Genomic DNA, 24,560 nt, shown 5'->3' on the forward strand with positions numbered 1-24,560 from the left:
CCATCAGAAATGAGAGGAATAAACATCTACCTTAGCATCAACCCTAGCCCCAAGTGATAGGGTTACACTTGGGATATGTCACTTCCTGTTCAGGAGTGGACGTACGTGCCCACACGTTATACATCAAGCAGGGAGGAAGAGGATATGATGTCATGTGACACAGAGTCCAGTGTCACTCGTGATGATCCCCCTCAGCTGAGTGTACAGCTGTCCAAATTTGTGTGATGATTGATGCTAAGGTAGAAGTGTGTTTATTCCTCTAATTTCTGACGGCTCCTCCCCTGATGAAGAAGCTCATCAGAGCGTAATGCGTACAGGTGTGAGGTGTCACCATTCAGGACGTTTTCTCCGTTCACATCATGATTAATGATATGCATATTTTTCACATTTGTATGTGAGTTTTTTATCCCTAAGTTACAGTTTTAACAGAGAACACTGTGGTTTGACTTTGTTTTATATGGCCACACATTACTGAATGAGAGGAGGTCTGAGCTGTCTAGGTGCCCTGTGATGAGGATTCCTGTTCCTGAAAAATCCTTACAATAATCCTTACAATCCTTACAATAACTGTCTGTGACTCTGCAGTGGGGTCTACATAGTGAGAACCCAGGAGGAGGTCTGTCTTTTCCAAGAACACCAGGAGGAGGAGTTGTTTTCCCAAGGCATCCTGAGAGATACAATCACAGGCATGTGTGACTCTGTGGTGGGGTCAACTTTTGGAGGTAAGCAGGCATTCCAGCTAGAGGTGGTGGTCACTGAAGTCACTGGAAATTTATGAACTGTCACTAAAAGTTGCACAACGGTGGAGTTTTGTTATATTTGGACTTATTTTATTTGTCTTTGGTTGCACTACACTATATTTTGTTTTGTTTGATATATTGAGAATAACATGTGGATACACTCTAAAGCCTCGTACACACGATCAGATTTTGGAACGACCGTTTGTTTATTTTTTGTTGCATACTAGTCTCATGTCGAAAGTTAAGAATTTACTCGCCATACAAAAATTGATGGAATACAACTTCAGAAGTGACATAATGTGTTGACAAGTTTTGTATGTATTCTGTCTTTTCTGAGGATGGGTAGTCTTGCTCTTACGATTTTTTCCGTATGAAAACCACACTAATTAAACGAAAACCGGAAGTTGAGTTCACATACAACAAAAAATGTATACTCTGCAAATTCAGCTATTCTCTGTTTTACTTCCGATTTTCGTATCGTGTGTACGGGCCTTAAGTGGTATGGGCAGCAATCACGTTAAGCCTATTAATAGGCTAATTACATTATATATTGAGTTCACATTATTATATTGATTATTGCGCGGAGTATATATTTTTTTACTATTTTCAATATAAATAGAAAAGATTGTAGATAGTCATACACACATACAGGGAATCTGATCTTACCGCAATGAGAAATCGGAACCTCATACAAATCTTTCATCTGACATGAGCACCCACAATTTAGTGTTGGGGATCTACCTTTTGTATTTTCTAGAGTTGTATAAAGTGAAGAAATTCATTTTCTTCTTAATTTTCTCTTCTTCCACAGTTTAGTTGGTAATAACCTGACAGACAGTTCCTGCCCCCACCTGGCATCTGGAATAAGAGATAACCTGACATTGAGGACACTGAACCTGTCTGGGAACAATCTGGAGGGTCCTCATTTTAGGGATCTGATAGAAGCGCTGACAACAAGTGGGGTAGAGAAATTACAGTAAGTATAACAGGACTGACTGAAACAATAATATTCTGCACAGTTTGCATCCAAAACTTGTAAATATTCTGAGTTCAATTGTTGTAATAGTGATCTATTTATCCCTGAGACCTCTATTCCTGGCCTATATGGAGCAGAGACAATCACAGCAGGCAATCTTTGTTAGATAGCTGAACTCACCAAACACTTGGCAATTGTGAATATTTAGTAATTACAGGTATTTATATAGCACCAATAGTTTACGTAGCACGTTACATATTGTATATTCCGTGGCAGGGAGAGACGCTGTTTAATCTGGCGGTCTGGACCAGATTTTGCAGAAAACAGACACAGTAATGATACAGGTGTGTAGTGGGTTTATGTTAGAGACAGATTTAGAGGTCGGTGTCCCACCCACCCGAGAGGGTCAGTATGATAAGGGAGCTGTGAGAAGAGCATGTCACATGTGTACCGTCCAGGTCAGGACAAAACAAAGGCCCGAGCCTGTGAGAGATGTAGCAGCAGGTAGCTGCAGCATAAGAAGCCAAGCTGACAAAGGTACAGTGTTTTGTGCATGAGCACTGGGACTGTCTGTTAGATGGTCTGGAGGACCAAGGCATGAGGCCTGAGAAGTAAAGTTGCAAATAGAGCCACGAGGCTGGATATTGTTTGTTTGTTGTATTGATGTTGAGAACCCCCTGTGTAGAAAGATATTATTTTGTGAACTTTTCTTTTGTTTAAAAAGTGGGCAGAAAAAGCCCTGAAAATACACTTTTGGCGTGGAGTAAACTTACTGTTTTGTACTACCAATGCGATACGAAAATCCCCAACTTGTCACAATTCATATAAGAGAAAATTAAAAATAGTGCAATAAAAATGGTTACCATAGAGTAGCAGCATAATTAACAATTAGCTTATTGACTATTAGAAATGAGTTTCAGGTTTGGGTCAAATGTGACCTGAAACCAGGTCATGACTATATTTGGCCAATGATGTCACGCAGGATCCCCTCATACTGTGCTCAAATGTGGTTCTTAGAATTTGGTAAGTTTTCCACTCTTGCGACCTATGATCTAGTGATGTGATGCATTACCGCCCTATTAGGACTGTGCAGCACTATAAAACAGAGGGTGAAAAAGCCTAGCGCATTACCTTTGTAAACACTTTATTAATAAATAAAAGCAAATAATATACTCACAAATGCATAGTGTCAACAAGCATATCAAATAATCAAGATGCGGCTGTCACCAGATCGGCAACGCTTAGCCTGTAACGCAGGAAGACCCTTCAGCATCCAATATGGCTAACCATTTCAAGGGGCAGCCCCTCTTCCTCAGATCCAAAAAATAAATGGACAACATTTGACAAGTTTGACCACCCAAATCACTGACTGCTAGTGCAAAAGCAGCCAGGGATCATGGGCGACATATTTGATCAAAAAAGGGTAATGATCATATTTGGTCAATGATCTCCTCACAGTGTGCTTACATTATATTAGCACTGGATATCTTGTCATTTGGTGGTGGTAGTGTGGCAGATCAACATCGCCTTGTGAGGGGTTGTCCTTGTAGCAGGGCAAAATCCTTGAGCAATAAGTTATTGGGGTTTGTAAAGCCCCATCAGATGGAAGGATGATGAGGATGAATTTACATCAGAGGGCATTGTTTACATTTTTAAGGTGTTTTTATTACTTTTGTCATGGTGTGTGTTTGCTAATTTCCATGTGACTTTTCATATAGACACTTATCCAGGGAAAAAGAGAGCAATGCCCCCCCCCCCCACCCCCCCACCCCCATTCTGAACCATACCAGGCCACATGCCTGTCATTAGGTGGGTACCTTGAAAGTAGGTGATAAAACCTTCCCACCTTGCAAGACACCTTGTCCCAATATTGAGGGGCTGGACTAGGGCCTTTTCCCCACATCCTGACCCCTGAAAATAAATATATATATTGTACATTCACATCAGTCCCTGTCCTTGAGGATCTCACAATCTAAGGTCCCTAACGCACATTCATACATACACACACTAGGGCCAATTTAAACAGGATTAACCTATCAGCATGTCTTTGGAGTGTGTGAGGAAATGCATGTACGGGAAGAACATGTAAACTTCATGCATGTAGTCCTCGAGTGTGGTTAGACTTTGAAACAATGAGCCTAGAGCTGCTCTGGTGGAAGTGCTAACTGCTTAGCCATTGTGTTGCCCAATGAGTAATTAGGCCTATGAACAATAATAATCATCATATATATCCTGCATTATTGCATCCCAGATAGTCTGAGATATAATAAACATGTATTTGCTGTATTATAGGATTACGAATATGTTGTTGTCAGATGAAGCTAAAAGTCATTTGAAAAAGCTGGAATCGCTCCAACCAAAACTGAAGGTGTCTATATGATAATCCCAGAGAGGAAGAAGCTCTGCTACAACTGGAACCTTGGCGTGGATGAGGAGGAGAATAAGTGTTACAAATGAGAAACCTGACCCAAGAAGAAAATTAAACATCATAGATTAACTAATGCACCGAAGATCAGATCCTGAATTCGAACACCACTGAAGTCAATAGGAGCTAAACCTCAGAAATCAGTAATGGCCATTTTATAGTCTAATAGAAACGTCAGGAAAAAGATCCACTGTCCATTCGTGGTCTATCGAGTCTGTCCTAATAGGCAAGGGATTGCCAAACTAAGGACACGGGGAGCTGGGCAGTGGCCTAGGGGACATCTACCAATGAAAAAAAAAATTTAATTTATCCTTCAGCGGAAAGAGGGTCTTTTCAGGTAACTCAAAGGGCAACATTGTAAATACAAAAACGCTTTTAATTCCATGCATAAAGTATGCCTTTAAAGCTGCATGTGGTTTCAGAAAACGTTACAGTTCTCAAGGAGAGCACCAATGACACTGACCTTTTAAAGTTCTAATAGTATAGTGCATACCATAAATAATGGCGGAGTATTATTGATCACACAAAAATTATGGAGTGCTGCTCCAGGCTTCTGAAGGTCCAAGTCCAGTGAGCAGCTGCGGAGCAGTGTGAGGGGGACTTGCCTCAGCTCAATATATACAAATGGTAGCAATGGTAAGAGTAGGCTCAGCCCAGACTCCATTCAGGCCCCACCCCCAATGCTAGTTGCCCCACACAAGGGGCTTCATCATGGAGGAGGCTTATCTTACCATTACTACCCATGGTTCTGTTGGATGTGTGGCACCTGGAATGACTCTTTCCCTTGTTTACAGTTTTATTGTTCTCACTCTGGTCACAACGGTGTCTCACATGTGCCATCATTTACATACATGTGAGTGCCCCATACTGCAGTTTGCATTGTGGTCTGTACAGGAGTAACAGGGCTGATTTTAATGTATTTATTAATTGTATTTATTTTATTACTTCTTTTTATAACATGTTATTTTATTGTGTTACTTATTCACCGTATATACTCGAGTACATGCCGACACGAATATAAGCCAAGGCACCTAATTTTACCACGAAACTGGTGTAGTACTGACCCCCGAAGGAGCTGCTGATAATTGTTTTGGGTCTGCACTCTGCCTCTCAACCCCAACTAATGTCTCAAACCCTTTGGCAATATGGTAATGTTAGTGTTAGCTCTTGTACACACGGTCGGACATTCCGACAACCAAATCCGTCGGATTTTGTCTGACGGATTTTGTCCGAAACTGTTGCATACACACAGTCGGACAAAGTTGTCAGAAAATCCGATCGTACTTAACGTGATGACGTTATTTCGTTAGGATGGGACTACGTTCAGGCTAGTAGCCAATAGCTTTGGTCTAGGAATTTGATCTGAGCATGCGTGGCACTTTATCCGTTAGGAATGCTCTACACATGATCGGACAAAGTCTGATCGGATCATGTTGTCGGAAAATTTTATAGCCCAGCTGGAAAACTTGGTCCATCGGATACTCAGACGGAAACAGTCCGATGGAGCCCACACACTGTCGGATTATCCAACAACACGGTCCTATCGGACATTGTCCATCGGAATGTCCGACCATGTGTACCTAAGACCCAATGGTGAAGTGCAACACAAAAATAACACAGTATATTGTATATATGTTTACTGGGAGGGATTGGTTCAATACATTTACCCACAGCGGTAACCTCAATATAAAGAATGAAATAATAACAATGAAATTATAGGAGAAATCCAGAACTCAATAGTCACTTGAAAAACAGATGCAGACAGGCAGAGGGTGGCTTATGCTCAATACGATCAATCACTTATACTGAACACCTTCCCACCACTACCTCAGAGCACGTACACAATAGAATGGCAATGCAATATCAGGCACAATACTGTACAACAGTTTAATACAATACCAACATTTATGTCATATACTCAAGGGCCCCACCTAGGTTTTAATGCAGTTAAGAATGTACGATGAGGTAATAATACTTTATAGAAATAGTAACAGTCTCTTGTCCTCTTCTTTCTTCAGCTAGCTTTTTTTAAACTGAAGTATTTGTAATCCAGGGAACAAGTAAATGGCAAGTTATAGGTGAAAAGATATGCAGGTAACTGTGTGCTTGGTTATACAAGGCACCTGTAGAACTTCTTCCTTACTGGAGGATGCAACACAACATTGTGTCACTATCAGGGGTCAGGCTCGAAGACCAATTGCTATAGCAGTTGCAGGACTACCACTAACCAGTAGGATAGGTACGCATGCAGTCACCCTGGCAGATGACACAGGCTCACCTGAGGTGTGGAGTCTAAGTACTAACCGGTTTTCACCAGAGCTCCTGAAGGTGGAGATGGGTTTAGCTGTGTGTTAGTACCAGGTCGCGGTCCTCAGGATCGCCCCACCAGGAGGTGAGCAAGCCAGGGTTCAGTAGCGGATGAGCAGGTAAGGGTCAAACAGAAGCGTGGTCAGAAAGCAAGCCAAAAGGTCGGTAACGAGTTGTTGCAGGTTGGGATCAGGCAGAAGCGAAATCATGGAACAAGCCAAGGGTCGATAATGAGCAGTAGCACATATAAACGGCAGCAGGGAAGACAGGCGCGAGATACAGGCAGGAGATAGCGCAATATTCTGGCAAGGAGGAACTGCAGAGACATGGCTTATATCAGGAAGTTCATGGGAGGAGCAAAGAGTTCAAGGTTCAGCTGAAATCAAGGTACAACACAGGGTTGTCTAAAGGATCTGACAAGGCACTGTCCAGCATCTCAGATAGGTCAGTGAGAAGATTCATTGCCAGACACAGTTGATGTCCCAGGTTAAAGTCCAGGTCCTGACACATTGACTCTGTGGTGCAGAGAAACCAGTCTCTGAGGCTTCACTGCACTCAAGTATAAGCCTAGGGTGAAAAATGCAGCAGCTACTGTAAGTGGAAAAGATGGTCAACAATGCTTATCTGCGTGCCTCACTGTGTCCACCTGCATGCTTCACTGTATCAATTTGCATGCCTCACTGTGTCCATCTGCATTCCTCACTGGGTCCATCTGCATGCCTCACTATGCTCATCTGCATGCCTCACTCTGCCAATCTCCCTGCACTGTGCTCATCTGCATGCCTTACTGTGCTCATCTGCATGCCTGACTGTGTCCATCTGCATGCCTCACTGTGTCCATCTGCATGCCTCACTATGGTTATCTGCATGCCTCACTCTGCCAATCTCCCTGCACTGTGCTCATCTGCATGCCACACTGTGTCCATCTGCATTCCTCACTGTGTCCATCTGCATGCCTCACTATGCTCACCTGCATGTCTCACTCTGCCAATCTCCCTGCACTGTGTCCATCTGCATGCCTCACTGTGTCCATCTGCATGCCTCACTGTGTCCATCTGCATGCCTCACTCTGCCAATCTCCCTGCACTGTACTCATCTGCATGCCTCACTGTGTCCATCTGCATGCCTCACTGTGCCCATCTGCATGCCTCCCTGTGCCCATCACCCTGCACTGTGTCCATCTACCTGTACTATGTCCATCTGCAGCCTGCCTCTGCCCATCGCCCTGCACTGTGTCCATCTGCAGCCTCACTTTGCCCATCTCCCTGCACTGTGTCTATCTGCAGGCTCATGTACCTGATCTCCGGCACTGTGACATGTAGTCAGTCTAGTCGGCGGCTGTCCAGGGTAACAAAGCCACGCCTAAGTCTAAGATGAAATCTCTTTTCTTCTAATCTTAATGATTGACCACGTGTACCATACCATACCATAACATACCAGTACGGTATTTGTAAATTAAAATCATATCCCCTCCCAAGCGTTTCTTCTCCTCCAGAGAGAATAAGTTCAGTGCTTGTAACCTTTCTTCATAACTAATATCCCCCAGTTCCTTTATTAGCTTTGTTGCCCTTTAAAATAATTTCTTGGGATTTTTTTTGCTTTACTCCTCTGTGTCTTTCGTGTTCTATCTTAACCGCCCTAATTACACCCTTACATTTCTTGTTGCATTCCTTGTAAAGTCTGAATGTTGATGATGATCCCTCAGCCTTGAATTTTTTGAAGGCCTTCTCCCTTGCTTTTATATGCATTTTTACATTGGAGTTAACCCATCCAGGACTTTTGTTCACTCTTTTAGATTTATTTCCCAATGAGATGCACTGACTTTTAGATCCCTATTTTTTCCCCTGCACTCTACTGCAGCTAATCAAACACAGATAATGCTTTATTAGATGCATTCTCAGCTATAGTAGCTGGGAAATGAAATCTGTGAACCCATAAGTGACGTAATACAGGCTGCAATTTGTGAGTAGCTGAATCGGCAAATAGCATCTAGAAATTAAGACATTTTTGTATTAAGTTGAAAATAAAAAGCAAAAAATTTGCACCACACCTTTTTGTGAAGTCTTTATTGGATAGGCCACAATTTCTGAGGGAGAAAACAAGCACATTGCATCTGGAGTTAAAAAAAAAAGTTAGTGTCTTGTTTCAGAGACAAAAGATAGGAAAAGGGTATAGAGATTTGCACCACAAATATCAAGCTTGTATGGGCCCAATGCAATTTCTGAATGAATGATGGTGCATATTGCATCTGGAACAAAAACATAGGCTTTTTTTTGTCTACAATTGAAAATATTAACATTGAACAGAAAATCATCAGCATTCCCAGCAGTTCCACAACAGTCACTAAGTTATGCACATTTTCAGCCGAAGATATTAATTGGGGAGGATGTATTAGGATACCTAGCCACCAAAACCTCAGCCCTGATGAGGAGGGATTTCTTGGCTCTAGAAACGCGTTGGCTATCATTTCTCTACTAGTTGTGACTTCTTTGTCAAGAATAAAGCTTATACAGACTTTTGAACTGATTATTTGGCACTTCATTTTTTTCTGTTCACATAAACTCCAAGTCAGGTCTGTACCACTCCTGTGGGACAATTCCCCCACTTTGTGTTTTTCTGAGTGGTCCAGATTTAAGCAAAAGTCATATTTCAACCCAAAGCATTTGACTCTTTTTGTTTTTGATAAATAATTTTAAAATTCTACAGATCAGCTGCACAAAATCAAAGTATTTTCCATAGGAGGCAATTGAAAAGGGAGAAAGCAGGCAGACACCATAACTATTTAACAAAAAAAAATGGTGTAATAAGGGAAGCATCACTGCTACCAGCCCAGGTGAATAAACAATAAGGAGCAGCCTCAGCCTACATGTCTCCACCACACACCCTGATTCTTTTTGCCCTGTCCATCGGGACTTAGTCATAAGGTATAGGGGCCATATGACTAACCCCCGGTCAATGGAGTGAAATGCATCAGGTGTGTGGTGTAGTGGAGACATGTAGACTTAGGCCACTTCTTATTGTTTATTCAACTGGGCTGGTCTGGAGTAGCAGTGATCCTTTTCTTGTTACACCTAATAGCCCTCTAGGTTGGTATGAAGATAAGCCTGCGCCCCATGTTCTGGGACACAGAGATATTCCTTCACATCTACTTTAAGCAGCACCAAAAAATATATAACCGGTCACAGAAAATAAAAATGGTACTCTTCCTGTACCAAAGGGAGAACAAAAGTGTACAAATTAGCTGCCAAAATGTAAAGTGTAATATGTTTGTCAGACATTGGAACGGAGCTGCACAATGTGATGCCATGTACACACGACCGGTTTTGCCGTCGGAATAAACTCTGAAGGTTTTTTTCGATGGAATTCTGATGGCATTCCACTCAAGCTGTCTTGCATACACACGGTCACACCAATTTCCGACCATCCGGATCAAGTTCAGTAGCCAATAGCTTCCGTCTTGTACTTGCTTCAGAGCATGCGTGATTTTTTGGTGCGTCGGAACAGCATACAGACGAGCGTTTTTTCCGCTCAAAATTTTTTCCGTCTGAAAAATTTAGAACATGTTCTCTATCTAAGTCCGTCTGAATTTTCGATGGAAAAAGTCCGATGGGGCATACACATGGTCAGAATATCTGATGAAAAGCTCTCATCTGACTTTTTCTGTCGGGATGTCCGACCATGTGAATGAATGAATGATTTGTATAGCGCTGCAAATGCGAACTGAATCGCTTCAAGGCGCTTGGTCCGTCCTGTGTTGTCCTGCTTCTTATAAATGGTGGGTCTTGAGTTTTTTCTGAAGGGCCGATGGTTTTCTTCCATGCGGATGTTCGCGGGTAGAGCGTTCCATAGCCATGCTCCTTGGACTGTGAATCTTTGTTCTCCCTTTGTTTGTAGCGAGACTTGGGGATGAGGAGGCGGTTTTGGTTAGTTGATCGGAGGCTACGATTGGGTGTGTAGTGTTTTATTTTCTCACATAGGTATTGAGGAGCATTTCCTTGTGTGCATTTGTGGGTGAGGCAGAGGGTCTTGAATGTGATCCTATCCTTTACCGTTAGCCAATGTAGGGTCCTCAGGGATGGGGAGATGGATTCCCGTTTTTTTTTTCCCCGTGACTCTTGCTGCCGTGTTTTGGAGGACTTGTAGGTGTGCAATCTGGTATTTAGGTAGTCCTATGTAGATGGAATTTACATAGTCGAGTCGCGAATTGATGATTGTTCCAACTACTATTTCTTTCTCCTTTTCTGGAATGAAGGGGATGAGTCTACGTAGCAGGCGGAGAAGATGATGGGATCTGCTTACTACTGATCCTATTTGTGCATCCATAGACATCTCAAAGATGACTTTTAGCTTTGGTACTTTAGGAGATGGTCTGTCCAAGGATGGTGGGTGGACTCCATGGGGTCTTAGTTTTTGTATTTCGGTTTGTGTTGAGGAGAAGAAGCTCTGTGTTCGATCCATTGAGTTTGAGGGAGCTTGTGGTCATCCAGTCATCTATCAATGTGAGGCATTTTTCTAGTTCCTGATATTGGTCTTTTTGTCCAGTGATGTGGAAGTAGAGTTGAGTGTCGTCAGCATATGAGTAGAAGCATAGATCCAATTTGCTGATGATTTTGAGGAGTGGACGGATGTAGATGTTGAAGAGCACAGGTAACAAGGGTGATCGTTGAGGGACTCCATAAGAGATTGTGTGAGATTCAGAGGTGAAGGCTCCTAGTTTCACTGTCTGTGAATCATAGAAGTGTAGCTGGAACGTGGGAATGCCTGTGAGGGACAGCTTTCAGGTAAGTGACAGGTCTTCTCAGCCAATCACAGGAAAAAAACCAAAAGGTGTGAAGGCCTAAAGTAACAGCTGTGAGGTGAGCGACAAGCTCTCCCAGCCAATTACAGGGGAGTAGATGGGAGGTGGGACAGCTGTGAGATGAGTGACAGGTCTTCTCTCCCAATCACACTTGAAGGTGAGATAACACCTGAGGGGACAGCTGTGAGGTGAGTGACGGGGCCCAATTCCCCTCCCCCCATGGCACTGAGGACAGGAACTGTGAGACCTTGGTGAGAAGTGATGGACGGCAGTGGCAAACACCTCCCATGTCATATTTATTGCCCTGAGCCAAGAACTCCGCCATGAAACATCTGTACTGGATGGGTTTCCTTCATTAAAGAGGAGAAACAACCCCCGCCCTCCATTATGTGGCCTTCCCTCATCCCTACTGGATGTTTATATTATGTTATGGAGACTGTAAGGGAGGAGCCCACACAGGTTGGCAATCAACACAGAGCTCCGTACAGAAGGAACAAGTTCTCTGTTTCCTATCCCTGCAGAGCGTATATATATGTTATGTCGGCGGGAAGGGGTTAAAACAGATAGTAAACATTCCCCTCATATAATATATTTCCATATACAAAAATATTCAAATGTCAACTTTCTCGTTTAGATTTTTATTGCCTGAACACTATGGTAAAGATGTCCCATTAAAATTCCAACCCGCCCTTCCTCCTGTACCTCATAAATGCATATACAAGTTATATGATATTCAAAAATATATAATATGTCAACAGTTGAGTTCAGCACTGTACAGTTCAGAGCCAACCTAATAAACCTAAATCTAAAACAATTTGGATGACTAAAATACAACTAAATCTAAAACAATTCAGATGACTAAAATAGGACTAAATCAAAAACAATTTGGATGACTAAAATACGACTAAATCGAAGACAGTTCGGATCCCTAAAAAAAGAATAAATCTAAAACAATTCGGATGAATAAAATATAACTAAATCAAAAACAATTTGGATGACTAAAATACGACTAAATCGAAGACAATTTGGAGCGCTAAAATACAAATAAATCTAAAACAATTTGGCTGACGAAAATACGTCTAAATCTAAGACAATTTGAATGACTAAAATACCTCTGAATCTAAAACAATTTGGTTGACTAAAATACAACAAAATCTAAGACAATTCGCATGACTAAAATGCGACTAAATCTAAGACAATTCGGATGACTAAAATATGACTAAATCTAAGACAATTAGGATGACTAAAATACGACTAAATCTAAGACAATTCGGATGACTAAAATACAACTAAATCAAAAAACAATTCGGATGACTAAAATACGACTAAATCGAAGACAATTCGCATGACTAAAATACGACTAAATTTAAAACAATTCAGATACCTAAAATATGACTAAATCTAAAACAATTCGGATGAATAAATACGACTAAATCTAAGACAATTCGGATGACTAAAATACAACTAATACTAAAATTGCATTTTAGTCAAAAGACTATAACTAAAACTAAATTGAATATATATATATATATATATATATATATATATATATATATATATATGTGTGTGTATATATGTATATATATCACAATGGCTACATTTGTGTCTTCAAACCTTAAAGTGGTTGTTAAGCCACTCTAACCTGTATACACCATCAGCACTGCCTCCTATTATAGTATCCCCCTTCTTTGTGTGATTTATAAAAATAAATGCTGCAAATACCTAATTTCCCTGCCGAGATTGCGATCACATGACCGACCAGCTCTCTCCTTTCCTCCTCTGAGAGATGCAGTGGGCGGGGCTAAGATTCCTCTGCTGATGTCAGTCTGGAGAGGAGGAGGAGGGGAGGAGGAGAGAGCTGACTGGTCATGTGATCGCAATTTCAGCTCTTAAATGAGGTATTTGCAGCATTTATATTTATAAATCATTCACAGAGGGGACACTGGAATAAAAGGCAGTACTGATGGTGTATACAGGTTAAAGTGGAGTTCCACCCAAAAGTGGAACTTCCGCTTTAAGCACTCCTCGGCCCCTGACATGCCACATTTGACATGTCATTTTTTTTGGGGGGGGGTACCCTCTTTTGAGTGGGACTTCCTGTCCCACTTCCTCTTTCCAGTTCACGACCACCTAGGCGACTCCTCCTGTCGTCCTAGGCTGCATATCAGGCTCTACCGTCAGGTATGTGACATTTACTTAATATCTTTAGCCAATTAGCTTATCCCTTTTGTGTCCGAGTCACACTGCGTTCCTGAATCTTTTTAGATTCAGTCGAGGAGTAGACCGAGTCCGGTCTGGTGACGGAGGGAGACGACTGGAGTAAGTACGGCGCTTATTAGAAAATCAAGCATAGGAATTATTATTCTTTATTTCCTACGAAAGTACGAATCAACGAAAAAGGCAATCTCACAAAAGTAACAATTACTAAATTACGAGTAGCGTACCGAATAAAACGAAAATTATTATCTAACGGAATGGCGAACCGTTTCGTATCAAAGACAATATAACTGTGTTATGAAAATACGAACGAGTCCGAATAGGAAACCTCGCGTCTTACAAAATTGCGATTCCCTTGAAAAAGTCACTTGACCTGTGACGCAAAACGTCGGGAGGAGGAGCCAGTGACGTCACCCCAGTGTTGAGATACATGGAGGTGCTGTGAGGAGGAGTAAGCCTACGAGCCTGGCTGTTACTAACACGCCTGTTTTACCTGGGCACATGTGAGTGTATCCATCTTAGCCTAATGCCGCATACACACGACCGGACTTTTCGAGGGACTAGGTCCGGCGGTCTTTCCGACGGAGTTTCGGCAGAGTTTACGACTGACTTTCCGAATGAACGAACTTGGCCACACACAATCACACCAAAGTCCGATGGATTGGAACGTGATGACGTACGACTGGACTAGAATAAGGAAGTTCATAGCCAGTAGCCAATAGCTGCCCTAGCGTCGGTTTTTGTCCGTCGGACTAGCATACACACGAACGGATTTCTCGGTCCGGCGGAGTTCCGGTGGAAAAATTTAAAACATGTTCTATTTCTAAAGTCCGCCGGATTTTTGACAAGCAAAGGCCCGATGGAGCCCACACACAATCGAATTGTCTGATGGACTCGTTCCGTTGGACCTTTGCTGTCAAAAAGTCCGGTCGTGTGTACACGGCATTACACAGCTCAGTTGTTTTCAGAAAATATTGTGCGATATTATTTATTCTTTTTTTCTGAGAATCGGCATATGTGGTGAAAGGAATAGCTTGTATCGAGGATTACGGAATTATAAAAGGGGTTTGAAGATACTTTACTGTTCTCGCCGCAGATTGGAGTCAATTTGATCGTCACATGTATGTGAGAATTCCAGAGATTTTTTGTGCCTAGTTTGTTGGAAGGTGACTGGGGATTTCACAGGAGGTCATTATTATTATTATTATTATTATTATTATTATTGCATTTTGTTCAGAAGATTTGTATTGTATTTTTATTGAACGATTCCCTATCTTTGGTTCATTTTGTTATGTATACCGTCACATCTATTATGTGTTTAGGTGGCACTCCGCATTTATCAAAGGTTGATAGTAGCGAGCCAATTGTTAACAGATAATATACTTAATTTATTAGTGGTAGATCACTTTTTATTGGTTGCGGCTCTCGTCATTTAGTTGTCTTTTTAAATTTATTTTAATTTTTTTTTCAGTCTTAAATCATATCAGCGCTTTAGTATTCATTATCACTTTTTTTTTTACAAAATTACGAATCGTAACGGAATTCCGAATTATTTCGTATCAACGAAAATATATCTGTTTTACGAAAATACGAACTAGTCCGAATATATAAAACCTCTCGTCTTCCGAAATTGCGAATCGTTGCGAATCAACGGAAACGTAAAAAGGCGAAAATGAACGAGACTCTTTTTTTTTGCCATGCACATGTCTAGCATTTCAGCTCAACCGCTTCTGGACCGGCCCACGCAGATATACTGTGGCAGGGCGGCCCTCCGGTGTGAAATCACGTACCTGTACGTGATTTCCTGCACGGGGGGGGCTGAGGCACGCTTGCACGCCGCTGGCGACGCGCTCCCACTGCAATTGGACAAAGCGAGAACCAACCAGCGTGTTCTGCCAGAGGGGAAAATTGAGATCTTGTGTTTCTGGATCTCTGTTTTCCCCTAGTCAAAGCATCCCCCTCCCCCCACAGTTAGAAAACACCTTAACCCTTTGAACGCCCCTGATGTTGACCCCTTCCCTGCCAGTGTCATGCGTATAGTGACAGTGCATTTATTTTAGCACTGTGCACTGTATTAATGTCGCTAGTCCCTAAAAATGATCATTTAGTGTGAGATTTTTCCGCCGCAATGTCGCAGTACCACTAAAAATCGCTGATCACTGCCATTACTATTAGAAAAAAAAATAAAAAATTCCATAAAAATATCCCAACCAATCAATATACAGTTATTGAGGTTTTTTTTAACCAAAAATACTGTATGTAGCAGAATACATATTGACCTACATTGATGAAGAAATTTGATTTAAAAAAAATTTTTTATTGGTGTTTTATGTTATTTTTATTGGTGTTTTATAGCAGAAAGTAAAAAATATATATATTTTTTTTCTAATTGCTAAAATGAAATGATGTCTAAATTTGTAGTCCCACTAAAAATTGCTGATCACTGCCATTACTAGTAGGAAAAAAATAAATAAAATTTCCATAAAAATATCCCAACCAATCAATATTCGCTTATTGAGATTTTTTTTTTACCAAAAATATGTAGCAGAATACATATTGACTGATCACTGTATTGGTGTCACTAGTTCCTATAAAATTGTCATTTAGTGTGAGATTTTTCCGCCGCGATGTCGCAGTACCAATAAAAATCGCTGATCACTGCCATTACTAGTAGGAAAAAAATAAATAAAATTTCCATAAAAATATCCCAACCAATCAATATTCGCTTATTGAGATTTTTTTTTTACCAAAAATATGTAGCAGAATACATATTGACTGATCACTGTATTGGTGTCACTAGTTCCTATAAAATTGTCATTTAGTGTGAGATTTTTCCGCCGCGATGTCGCAGTACCAATAAAAATCGCTGATCACTGCCATTACTAGTAGGAAAAAAAATAAGAAATTCCATAAAAATATCCCAACCAATAAATATACACTTATTGAGATTTTTTTTACCAAAAATACTGTATGTAGCAGAATACATATTGACCTACATTGATGAAGAAATTAGATTTAAAAAAACATTTATTGGTGTTTTATTTTATTTTTATTGGTGTTTTATAGCAGAAAGTAAAAAAAATATATATATTTTTTTCTAATTGCTAAAATCAAATGATGTCTAAATATGCAGTCCCACTAAAAATCGCTGATCACTGCCATTACTAGTAGAAAAAAAAAAAGAAATTCCATAAAAATATCCCAACCAATCAATAATCACTTATTGAGATTTTTTTTACCAAAAATATATAGCAGAATACATATTGACTGATCACTGTATTGGTGTCACTAGTCCCTAAAAATTGTCATTTAGTGTCAGATTTTTCTGCCGCGATGTCGCAGTCCCACTAAAAATCGCTGACCACTGCCATTACTAGTAGAAAAAAAAAAATTCCATAAAAATATCCCAACTAATCAATATACACTTATTGAGATTTTTTTTAACCAAAAATACTGTATGTAGCAGAATACATATTGACCTACATTGATGAAGAAATTAGATTTAAAAAAAAAAATTATTGGTGTTTTCTTTTATTTTTATTGGTGTTTTATAGCAGAAAGTAAAATATATATATATATATATTTTTCTAATTGCTAAAATGAAATGATGTCTAAATATGCAGTCCCACTAAAAATTGCTGATCACTGCCATTACTAGTAGGAAAAAAAAAAAGAAATTCCAGAAAAATATCCCAACCAATCAATATAGGCTTATTGAGATTTTTTTTTTACCAAAAATATGTAGCAGAATACATATTGACTGATCACTGTATTGGTGTCACTAGTCTCTAAAAATTGTCATTTAGTGTCAGATTTTTCTGCCGCAATGTCGCAGTCCCACTAAAAATCGCTGATCACTGCCATTACTAGTAGAAAAAATTAAAAAAAAAGAAATTCCATAAAAATATCCCAACCAATCTATATACATTTATTGAGATTTTTTTTACCAAAAATACTGTATGTAGCAGAATACATATTGACCTACATTGATGACTAAATTAGATAAAAAAAAAAAAAATATTGGTGTTTTTTTTTTTTTTTTATTGGTGTTTTATAGCAGAAAGTAAAAAAATATATATATATTTTTTTCTAATTGCTAAAAAGAAATGATGTCTAAATATGAATTGTTATGATGTTAAACTCATTACACCATACACTCACGGGTACCGTGCAATAGAAGCTGGCATATATTCTTCCGGGACCTGAAGTTAGCACTACTTCTTCCCCTATATTAAAGCGGAGGTCCACCCTAAAGTGGACCTTCCGCTCATTGGAATCCTCCCCCCCCTGCGGCGCCACAATTGGTACCTTTCAGGGGGGAGGGGGGTTCAGGTACCTGTACAGTACAGGTATCTGCACCCACTTCCGGCGTAGATTCTGCAGAAGGTACACCCCTTTCCTCAGAATCTATGCCCCTTTCTGAAAGTCCCCCGCTGCCTGCTGGGAAACACACGGATCCCAGAGACAGAGGGACCATCCTTATTGCGCAGCGCGACTCGTGCATGCGCAGTAGGGAACCGGGAAATGAAGCCGAAAGGCTCCACTTCCTGATTCCCATACCCAAGATGGCGGCGGCAGCACCCGAGAGGCGATTGAGAGATCGGCTTCGGGTACCGACATCGCGGGCGCGCTGGGCGGGTAAGTGTCACTATTTTAAAAGTCAGCAGCTGCAGTATTTGTAGCTGCTGGCTTTAAAAAAAAAAAAAAAAAACGGCGGACTCCCAGCAGACTCCCGCTTTAAAGATTTTAATAAGGTCTTCCATTGTAAAGAAGAGAATAGCACCCAATAAAATCGGATCTCACAAAACCTAAACAAATAATAAATTCTTCTTTTGTGATTTAAAAGGAATGTTTCATCGTAAGAACATAAATGTTTAACTTGTACAGTAGCTTCAAGGACAGATGCATTATAAAGATAATGAAGGAAGAGAACATTATATTACACCGCATTTAAACTGTTACTCCAACCACAATTGCACATTGCCACTGCGGAGATGTGTGAACCGGCTCCACAGAGAGCCAGTCAAAATTTCCTGCGAATTGGATGCGGGGAAACCCAAATCCAATTTGCATAGGTGTGAACCCAGCCTAAACCCCAGGTGTGAACCCAGCCTAAACCCCAGGTGTGAACCAAGCCTAAACCCCCGGGTGTGAACCCAGCCTAAATCCCAGGTGTGAACCCAGCCTAAACCCAAGGTGTGAACCCAGCCTAAACCCCAGGTGTGAACGCAGCCTAAACCCCAGGTGTGAACCCAGCCTAAACCCCAGGTGTGAACGCAGCCTAAACCCCAGGTGTGAACCCAGCCTAAACCCCAGGTGTGAACCCAGCCTAAATCCCAGGTGTGAACCCAGCCTAAACCCAAGGTGTGAACCCAGCCTAAACCCCAGGTGTGAACGCAGCCTAAACCCCAGGTGTGAACCCAGCCTAAACCCCAGGTGTGAACCCAGCCTAAACCCCAGGTGTGAACCCAGCCTAAACCCCAGGTGTGAACCCAGCCTAAACCCCAGGTGTGAACCCAGCCTAAACCCCAGGTGTGTACCCAGCCTAAACCCCAGGTGTGTACCCAGCCTAAACCCCAGGTGTGAACCCAGCCTAAACCCCAGGTGTGAACCCAGCCTAAACCCCAGGTGTGAACCCAGCCTAAAACCCCAGGTGTGAACCCAGCCTAAACCCCAGGTGTGAACCCAGCCTAAACCCCAGGTGTGGACGCAGCCTAAAAGATGAAAAAGACTCCAAGAAAAAAAATACTTTTTTTCTTTCATACAAAAATGGTCACAAGATAGGGAGTGCTCCTGCTTGGTTGCCCCCAGTGCAAGCAGCTTGCACTGGGGGCAACCAAGCAGAAGCACTCCCGAGCCGCTGCTCTGTGTGTCAATTTAGACACGGAGCTGTGGTTTGGTCCCGCCTTCTCCGTCTCCAGATTGGCTCCGGCTGCTGCCAAAAACCAATCAGGACTGCGAGTCCCCGGAAAGCCAAGGCTCTCATGGACATTGCATGATCAAAAGGGGGCTCAGTAAGTATTGGGAGGGGCTGCACTCTTCGTGCCTTTACAACCACATTTAGAGTCTCATAGTCTGACTTGCTTGTCTTTAAAGTGGTTCTTCAGTCTGAAAAAAATAAATAAAAGTCAGCAGCTACAAATACTGTAGCTGCTAACTTTTAATAAAAGGGCACTTACCTGTCCAGGGATCCAGCACGTGAGGACTGCTTAAAGATACTTGACTCCAGTGGTTGCACTGACTGCATGTCTCCTTACCCATCTGATACCCTGGGTTCATACATTTCTGACTGTAAACATGCAGACACTAATGAATGAAGCAAGAGGAGTCATTTTTTTGCAGGTGTTCTGTGTCTTCAGCTAGCTCAAATAAGGGCCTAGTACAGCTCCTATATTCTAACATCCAAGGGTGCGACAGCGAGTGTACAGTGTCTCCTTAAATAGGCTCTACTAAGGGAAGCAAAGTAAATGTGTCTCCTTTATGAGGCTTTGATAACAGAAGCAAAGGTGTATGCATGCAGTGTCTCTTGGGGTGCAAATAGGGTGGGCTACTGCCCACTCACCACCACCACACCAGGCTTGTGGGAAAGGCGGGAAAGTCATGAAGCAGGGTCCTGCGGATGCTGTGATCAGGAAGATGGGGTGCTCGACCGCACACCCTGCACACAGTCATTCAGCCGGATCTGTGTTGCAGATAATGAGAGTGGACTTTCCACTGCCACCAGGCTGGCCAGAACTGCCAATGGCAGATGCGGCTCCACACTCACGCCCAAGGTTGCAGCACTGAATTACACTCCCCCAACCCTCCCGGGTCACTGCTTGCCAGAAGAAGGCTGAGGTCCCAAGAGAGTCCCAGGACAGGCTATATATTACCTCTCCCAGAATTCTGAGCCGGCTGCTCTGGGCCGTTTTTAAGGCAGGGTAAAAAGGGGCAGCTGCCCTGGGCCCTGTCATTGTTGTGGGGCCCAAAGCACCTGCCTCATACTTGCCAACTATCCCAGTTTAAATTTCCTTGTCTCTTGCTGTGTCCCGATATCTCAGTGTGGAGTGCTGCTACTAATGCTGCCCATCTCTGCCCTATTGTTGTGTACAGATCACTCACCTGCAGACCTTGTGTTTACATGTAAAAAAACAGCATTCATATGTAAATAGCAGCCTCATTCATAAGTAAATAGCAGCAGCATTCATATGTAAATAGCTGCATAGATATGTAAATAAAGGCGGCATTCATATGTATAGCATGACCCCTGGAGTGAGGAGATGATGTGCTGTAACCTCTAGCAATGAATCAGTGAGCTGTAATGTGTGCTGTAACCTCTAGCAACCAGTCAGTGAGCGGTAATGATAAACTGTAACCTCTGGCAACCAATTGCAATAGATGCCTGATCTGATTCAGTAAATTGATTTTGAGTCTAGCTGCTATTTATTGTATGTCTCAGAGCAGGTGGAGAGCAAAACTGCATGGGGGGTGGAGGGGGGCGGGCCCAAGAAAAGTTTTGCCCAGGGTCCAATCAATATTAAAGACGGCACTGCAGCTGGTACTTGCAGTCCACAGTAGTCCGACTTCAGTACAAAACCTGGCTCTTCAGACTACATCTCCCAAGATTATTTGCTGCACTCTCGGGTTTTCTTCACTCTGCTTTAAGAATGTGACAATATAGAGTCCAGGGTGAGCACTAGAGGGAACAGCTTCACTGTAGCAAGTGCTGCAGATTGTCTCCTGATAACGCAGGCAATTTTAGATTGGCTACGTCAGTCAAGCACATAAATATGTAAATGTCTTCACTGCCACACTGAATCATCAGCAGATCTAATTTTCTGACATTTATCGTGACTAGGGTATAAAAGATTCTTTGCTATCCCCAAAAACTGCTATGCCACCACTCCTCCACCAACGTTTTGAAGAACAACTACACAGGGCTTAAGATGGGGTACAGTGGCCATAGCAGCCTTTAATTAAATCAATATTGTGACGGAACCGATCCCACACTCCGATTAAGTACTTCCGTCGGTATACCGCTTCCTAAGTCTGAATATAGATATCAGCTATTCCAACCGCTTACAAGCAAAAAACAAGACGAGGCTTGCTTAGCTGCTCAACATGGACTGCTTTATTAGAACCAAAATGCCAAGTATTTATAATACAGTAGAAGACTAAAACCTAACCTAATTAGCATGAGCTAATTATCTAAATCAACTGAGGGATAAGACTTTTCGGCTCCTAGCTCACTACCAATTCAATAAACATTACCATAAACATCAACACAGGGTTAATTAGCCCAAACAACAATGTGCCAGACTAAACTAATTTACATAATACAACCCAACAGACAGGTGGCTGGAATTCATGACATTAGCATCTGACAGTGTGTGTCCCAACAGCATGAGCCAACACACATTATATATACATATATACAGCATTGAATCTGACTAGCACAGATTATAGTGGGGTTCTCATTCACCCTGTGCCCCTTAAAATCCAGGGCCCATAATCAAATAAATAACATTATAAACATATCAACATATGATCATCCAGTACATTCTGTCAAAAAACAGGAGTCACAAAGTGCTTGTGGGCATCAACTTCTCGTACCCGCGTAAACCACAGAAAAATGTTAGGCCTCCAGCCGCAACAAACACAGATTCAGAGACAAACCACTACATACAGATACCACCAACCATAATACTGGGAGCCTACAAAGGTACATATTGTTTCACTCAAAAAACACATAGCAGGACCTTGCACCCCGCCCACTGCCATGACTAAATCTCAAAAAAAACATATTCCCAACCGTAGATCACACGCCATGTAACTTAATAAGGGTGGGAGGGTGGACCATTGTCTCCAGCACGCTCTTCCTAACTTCCCAAGACCACCCTCCTACAGATCCCTTTACTGCAGCTTATACAATCCTCCCAGCCAATCACGTGAGTACTCTTTAAATAATACTTCCCACTGACCAGAAGACCTTTTCTTATGCCAACCCCTTTTAACCCTGTCATGCCAGCCCTTCATTTATGCTTTCTTCTTTCAACTCCGGGGGCCTATCTTTATGTAGCACTGTCCCCGTAGGACTTGCTGTATGATGACTTCTTAGTCCTCCCTCTAATTACTTTGCAGACAGCCACTGCGGGACTTGTCACCAATCCATACCTACTTCCATTTGCGCGTCACTCAATAAATAGTTCAGGTTATTTGGTTTTATATTTATTGTTGGAACTGGGATGGGAGAAGGGGATACTCCAACTGGAATTATTCACAGTAGATAAGGACAACTCTCACCGGATTACTTGTTTAAGCAGGCATACTGCTTTTACCATACTGCCACTTGTATTGAAGAATTAAAGGGGTTGTAAAGGTAAATGTTTTTTCACCTTAATGCATTCTATGCATTAAGGTGAAAAAAACATCTGACAGTGCCGGCGCCCCCACAGTCCCCCCGTTTTACTTACCTGACCCCCTCGAAAATCCCGCGCTCGCCCCCGCCGTCCTCTTCACCGCTCAGCCTGGTCGCTGATTGGCTGGAGTGGATGGATTGAAAGCAGCGCAGCCATTGGCTCGCGCTGCTGTGAAGCACATCCAATGACGCAGCGCGCCGGGGGGGGCGGGGCCGTGTGATACAGCGAGCGGCTGTATCATGGGAGCACGCCCGCAGGTGTTTCTCACCATACGAGGGAGCTCGCCTGAACGTGAGAAGCATCTGCAGGACGAAGCCGAGACAGCCGCCGAGGGACCCCAGAAGAGCAGGTTCTGGGCCACTCTGTGCAAAACGAGCTGCACAGTGGAGGTAAGTATAACATGTTTGTTATTTTAAAAAAATAAAAAATTTTACTTTACAATCCCTTTAAGCCCTTGTACACACGGTCGGAGATTCCGACGGAATGTGTCCGATCGGACCGTTTTGTCGGATATTGCGACTGTGTGTGGTCTACATCGGACTGTTTCCATCTGAATATCCGACGGACCAAGTTTTCCAACATGTCGGTAAAATTTTCTGACAAAATGCTCCGATCGGACATACTCCGATCATGTGTAGAGAATTCCGATCGGACAAAGTGCCACGCATGCTCAGATCAAATTCCTACACCAAAGCTATTGGCTACTAGCCTGAACGTAGTCCCGTCGTAACGAAATAACATCATCACGTCGGATTTTCCGACAACTTTGTCCGACCGTGTGTATACAACAGTTTCGGACAAAATCTTTGGTTGTCGGAATCTCTGACCGTGTGTACAAGGGCTTAGTCTTCTTGCTATCTCTAGCAACAGACTTGATGCAAATACTGTATCTCCAGGACACTCTCTAGCATCCCCTTGACTGACACCCATCTACTGACTCTTCTAGCTGAAGGGATGGCCCTCTTAGGACAGGCCCAATGACACAGATCTGTACTCACTCTAGGCAGAATCAGATCCTTCCTGGTGTCCCCCTTCCCGTTAGCTCTGCAGAACCCCTGGGTTCAGCTTCTCTCTGACTTTCAGGCCCTCAGGTCGACCACCCGAGGCCGCATGGCAGCTTCTAACCTCCTCCCTCCGGGACCCCACTCTCCAGCCGAATACCCTGAGCACACATACTCTTGGCATTTATACAGTTACCCAGCATGCGAGGAGGCACTTTCCTCTGCCAGTAGCCAGGGCTGTAATACTGCCTGTGCCCTCACTTGCCGGGTTTCCTCCCCCTGTCCAATATGCCTCTCTACAGGACCAGTGTGAAACATTCAGACAAACTGGGCTGTACCTGAGCACCATGAGCACCATGAGCACCATGAGCACCATAAGCAGACCTCACCAATAGATGCTAAGTTTGCCTAACAATCTTCCTGATAAGCAGAAAGACCCAAAACTACACTCTCTTCTAGCACCTACCTAGGAGGGCGCTACATCTACAATTGATGACATTTGTAAATACAAAAAACAGTATGATCTGATATACAGACTTGTCTAGATATGGCTGTGTTGGGAATAAGTGCGGTATATGATTTCACTTACATGCTTTTTATTTGATGCAGCGAGACAGGAAAGAAGAATCACCCTACTGACCTCGCCCTATGGGAACAAAGTTCACTTCTGTCTCCACATTATCTCCGGAGCTGATCCG

The 24,560-nt window shown here is 42.4% G+C and overlaps 1 protein-coding gene across 2 annotated transcripts in view; it reads left to right on the forward strand.

Annotated features, from left to right (window-relative positions):
• The window catches only part of LOC143942699 (NACHT, LRR and PYD domains-containing protein 3-like), a 73,530-nt gene extending 48,970 nt beyond the window's left edge, over window positions 1-24,560 (forward strand). The window contains exons 9-11 of one of the 2 annotated variants that reach the window (XR_013264822.1): window positions 1,552-1,716; window positions 4,009-4,994; window positions 24,472-24,560. Coding sequence is in view for 1 of the 2 variants with exons in the window: in XM_077464077.1 (XP_077320203.1) it covers window positions 1,552-1,716; window positions 4,009-4,096 (253 nt within the window). In the remaining variant the exon portion in view is untranslated. Of the gene's footprint in view, window positions 1-1,551; window positions 1,717-4,008; window positions 8,498-24,471 lie in introns of those variants that run through there. The other variant, XM_077464077.1, reaches the window with a different exon arrangement.

Source organism: Lithobates pipiens, unplaced genomic scaffold (genome assembly GCF_037356315.1).
Source record: "Lithobates pipiens isolate NorthernLeopardFrog02 unplaced genomic scaffold, aLitPip1_a1.2 Scaffold_30, whole genome shotgun sequence".
NCBI lineage: Eukaryota > Metazoa > Chordata > Amphibia > Anura > Ranidae > Lithobates > Lithobates pipiens.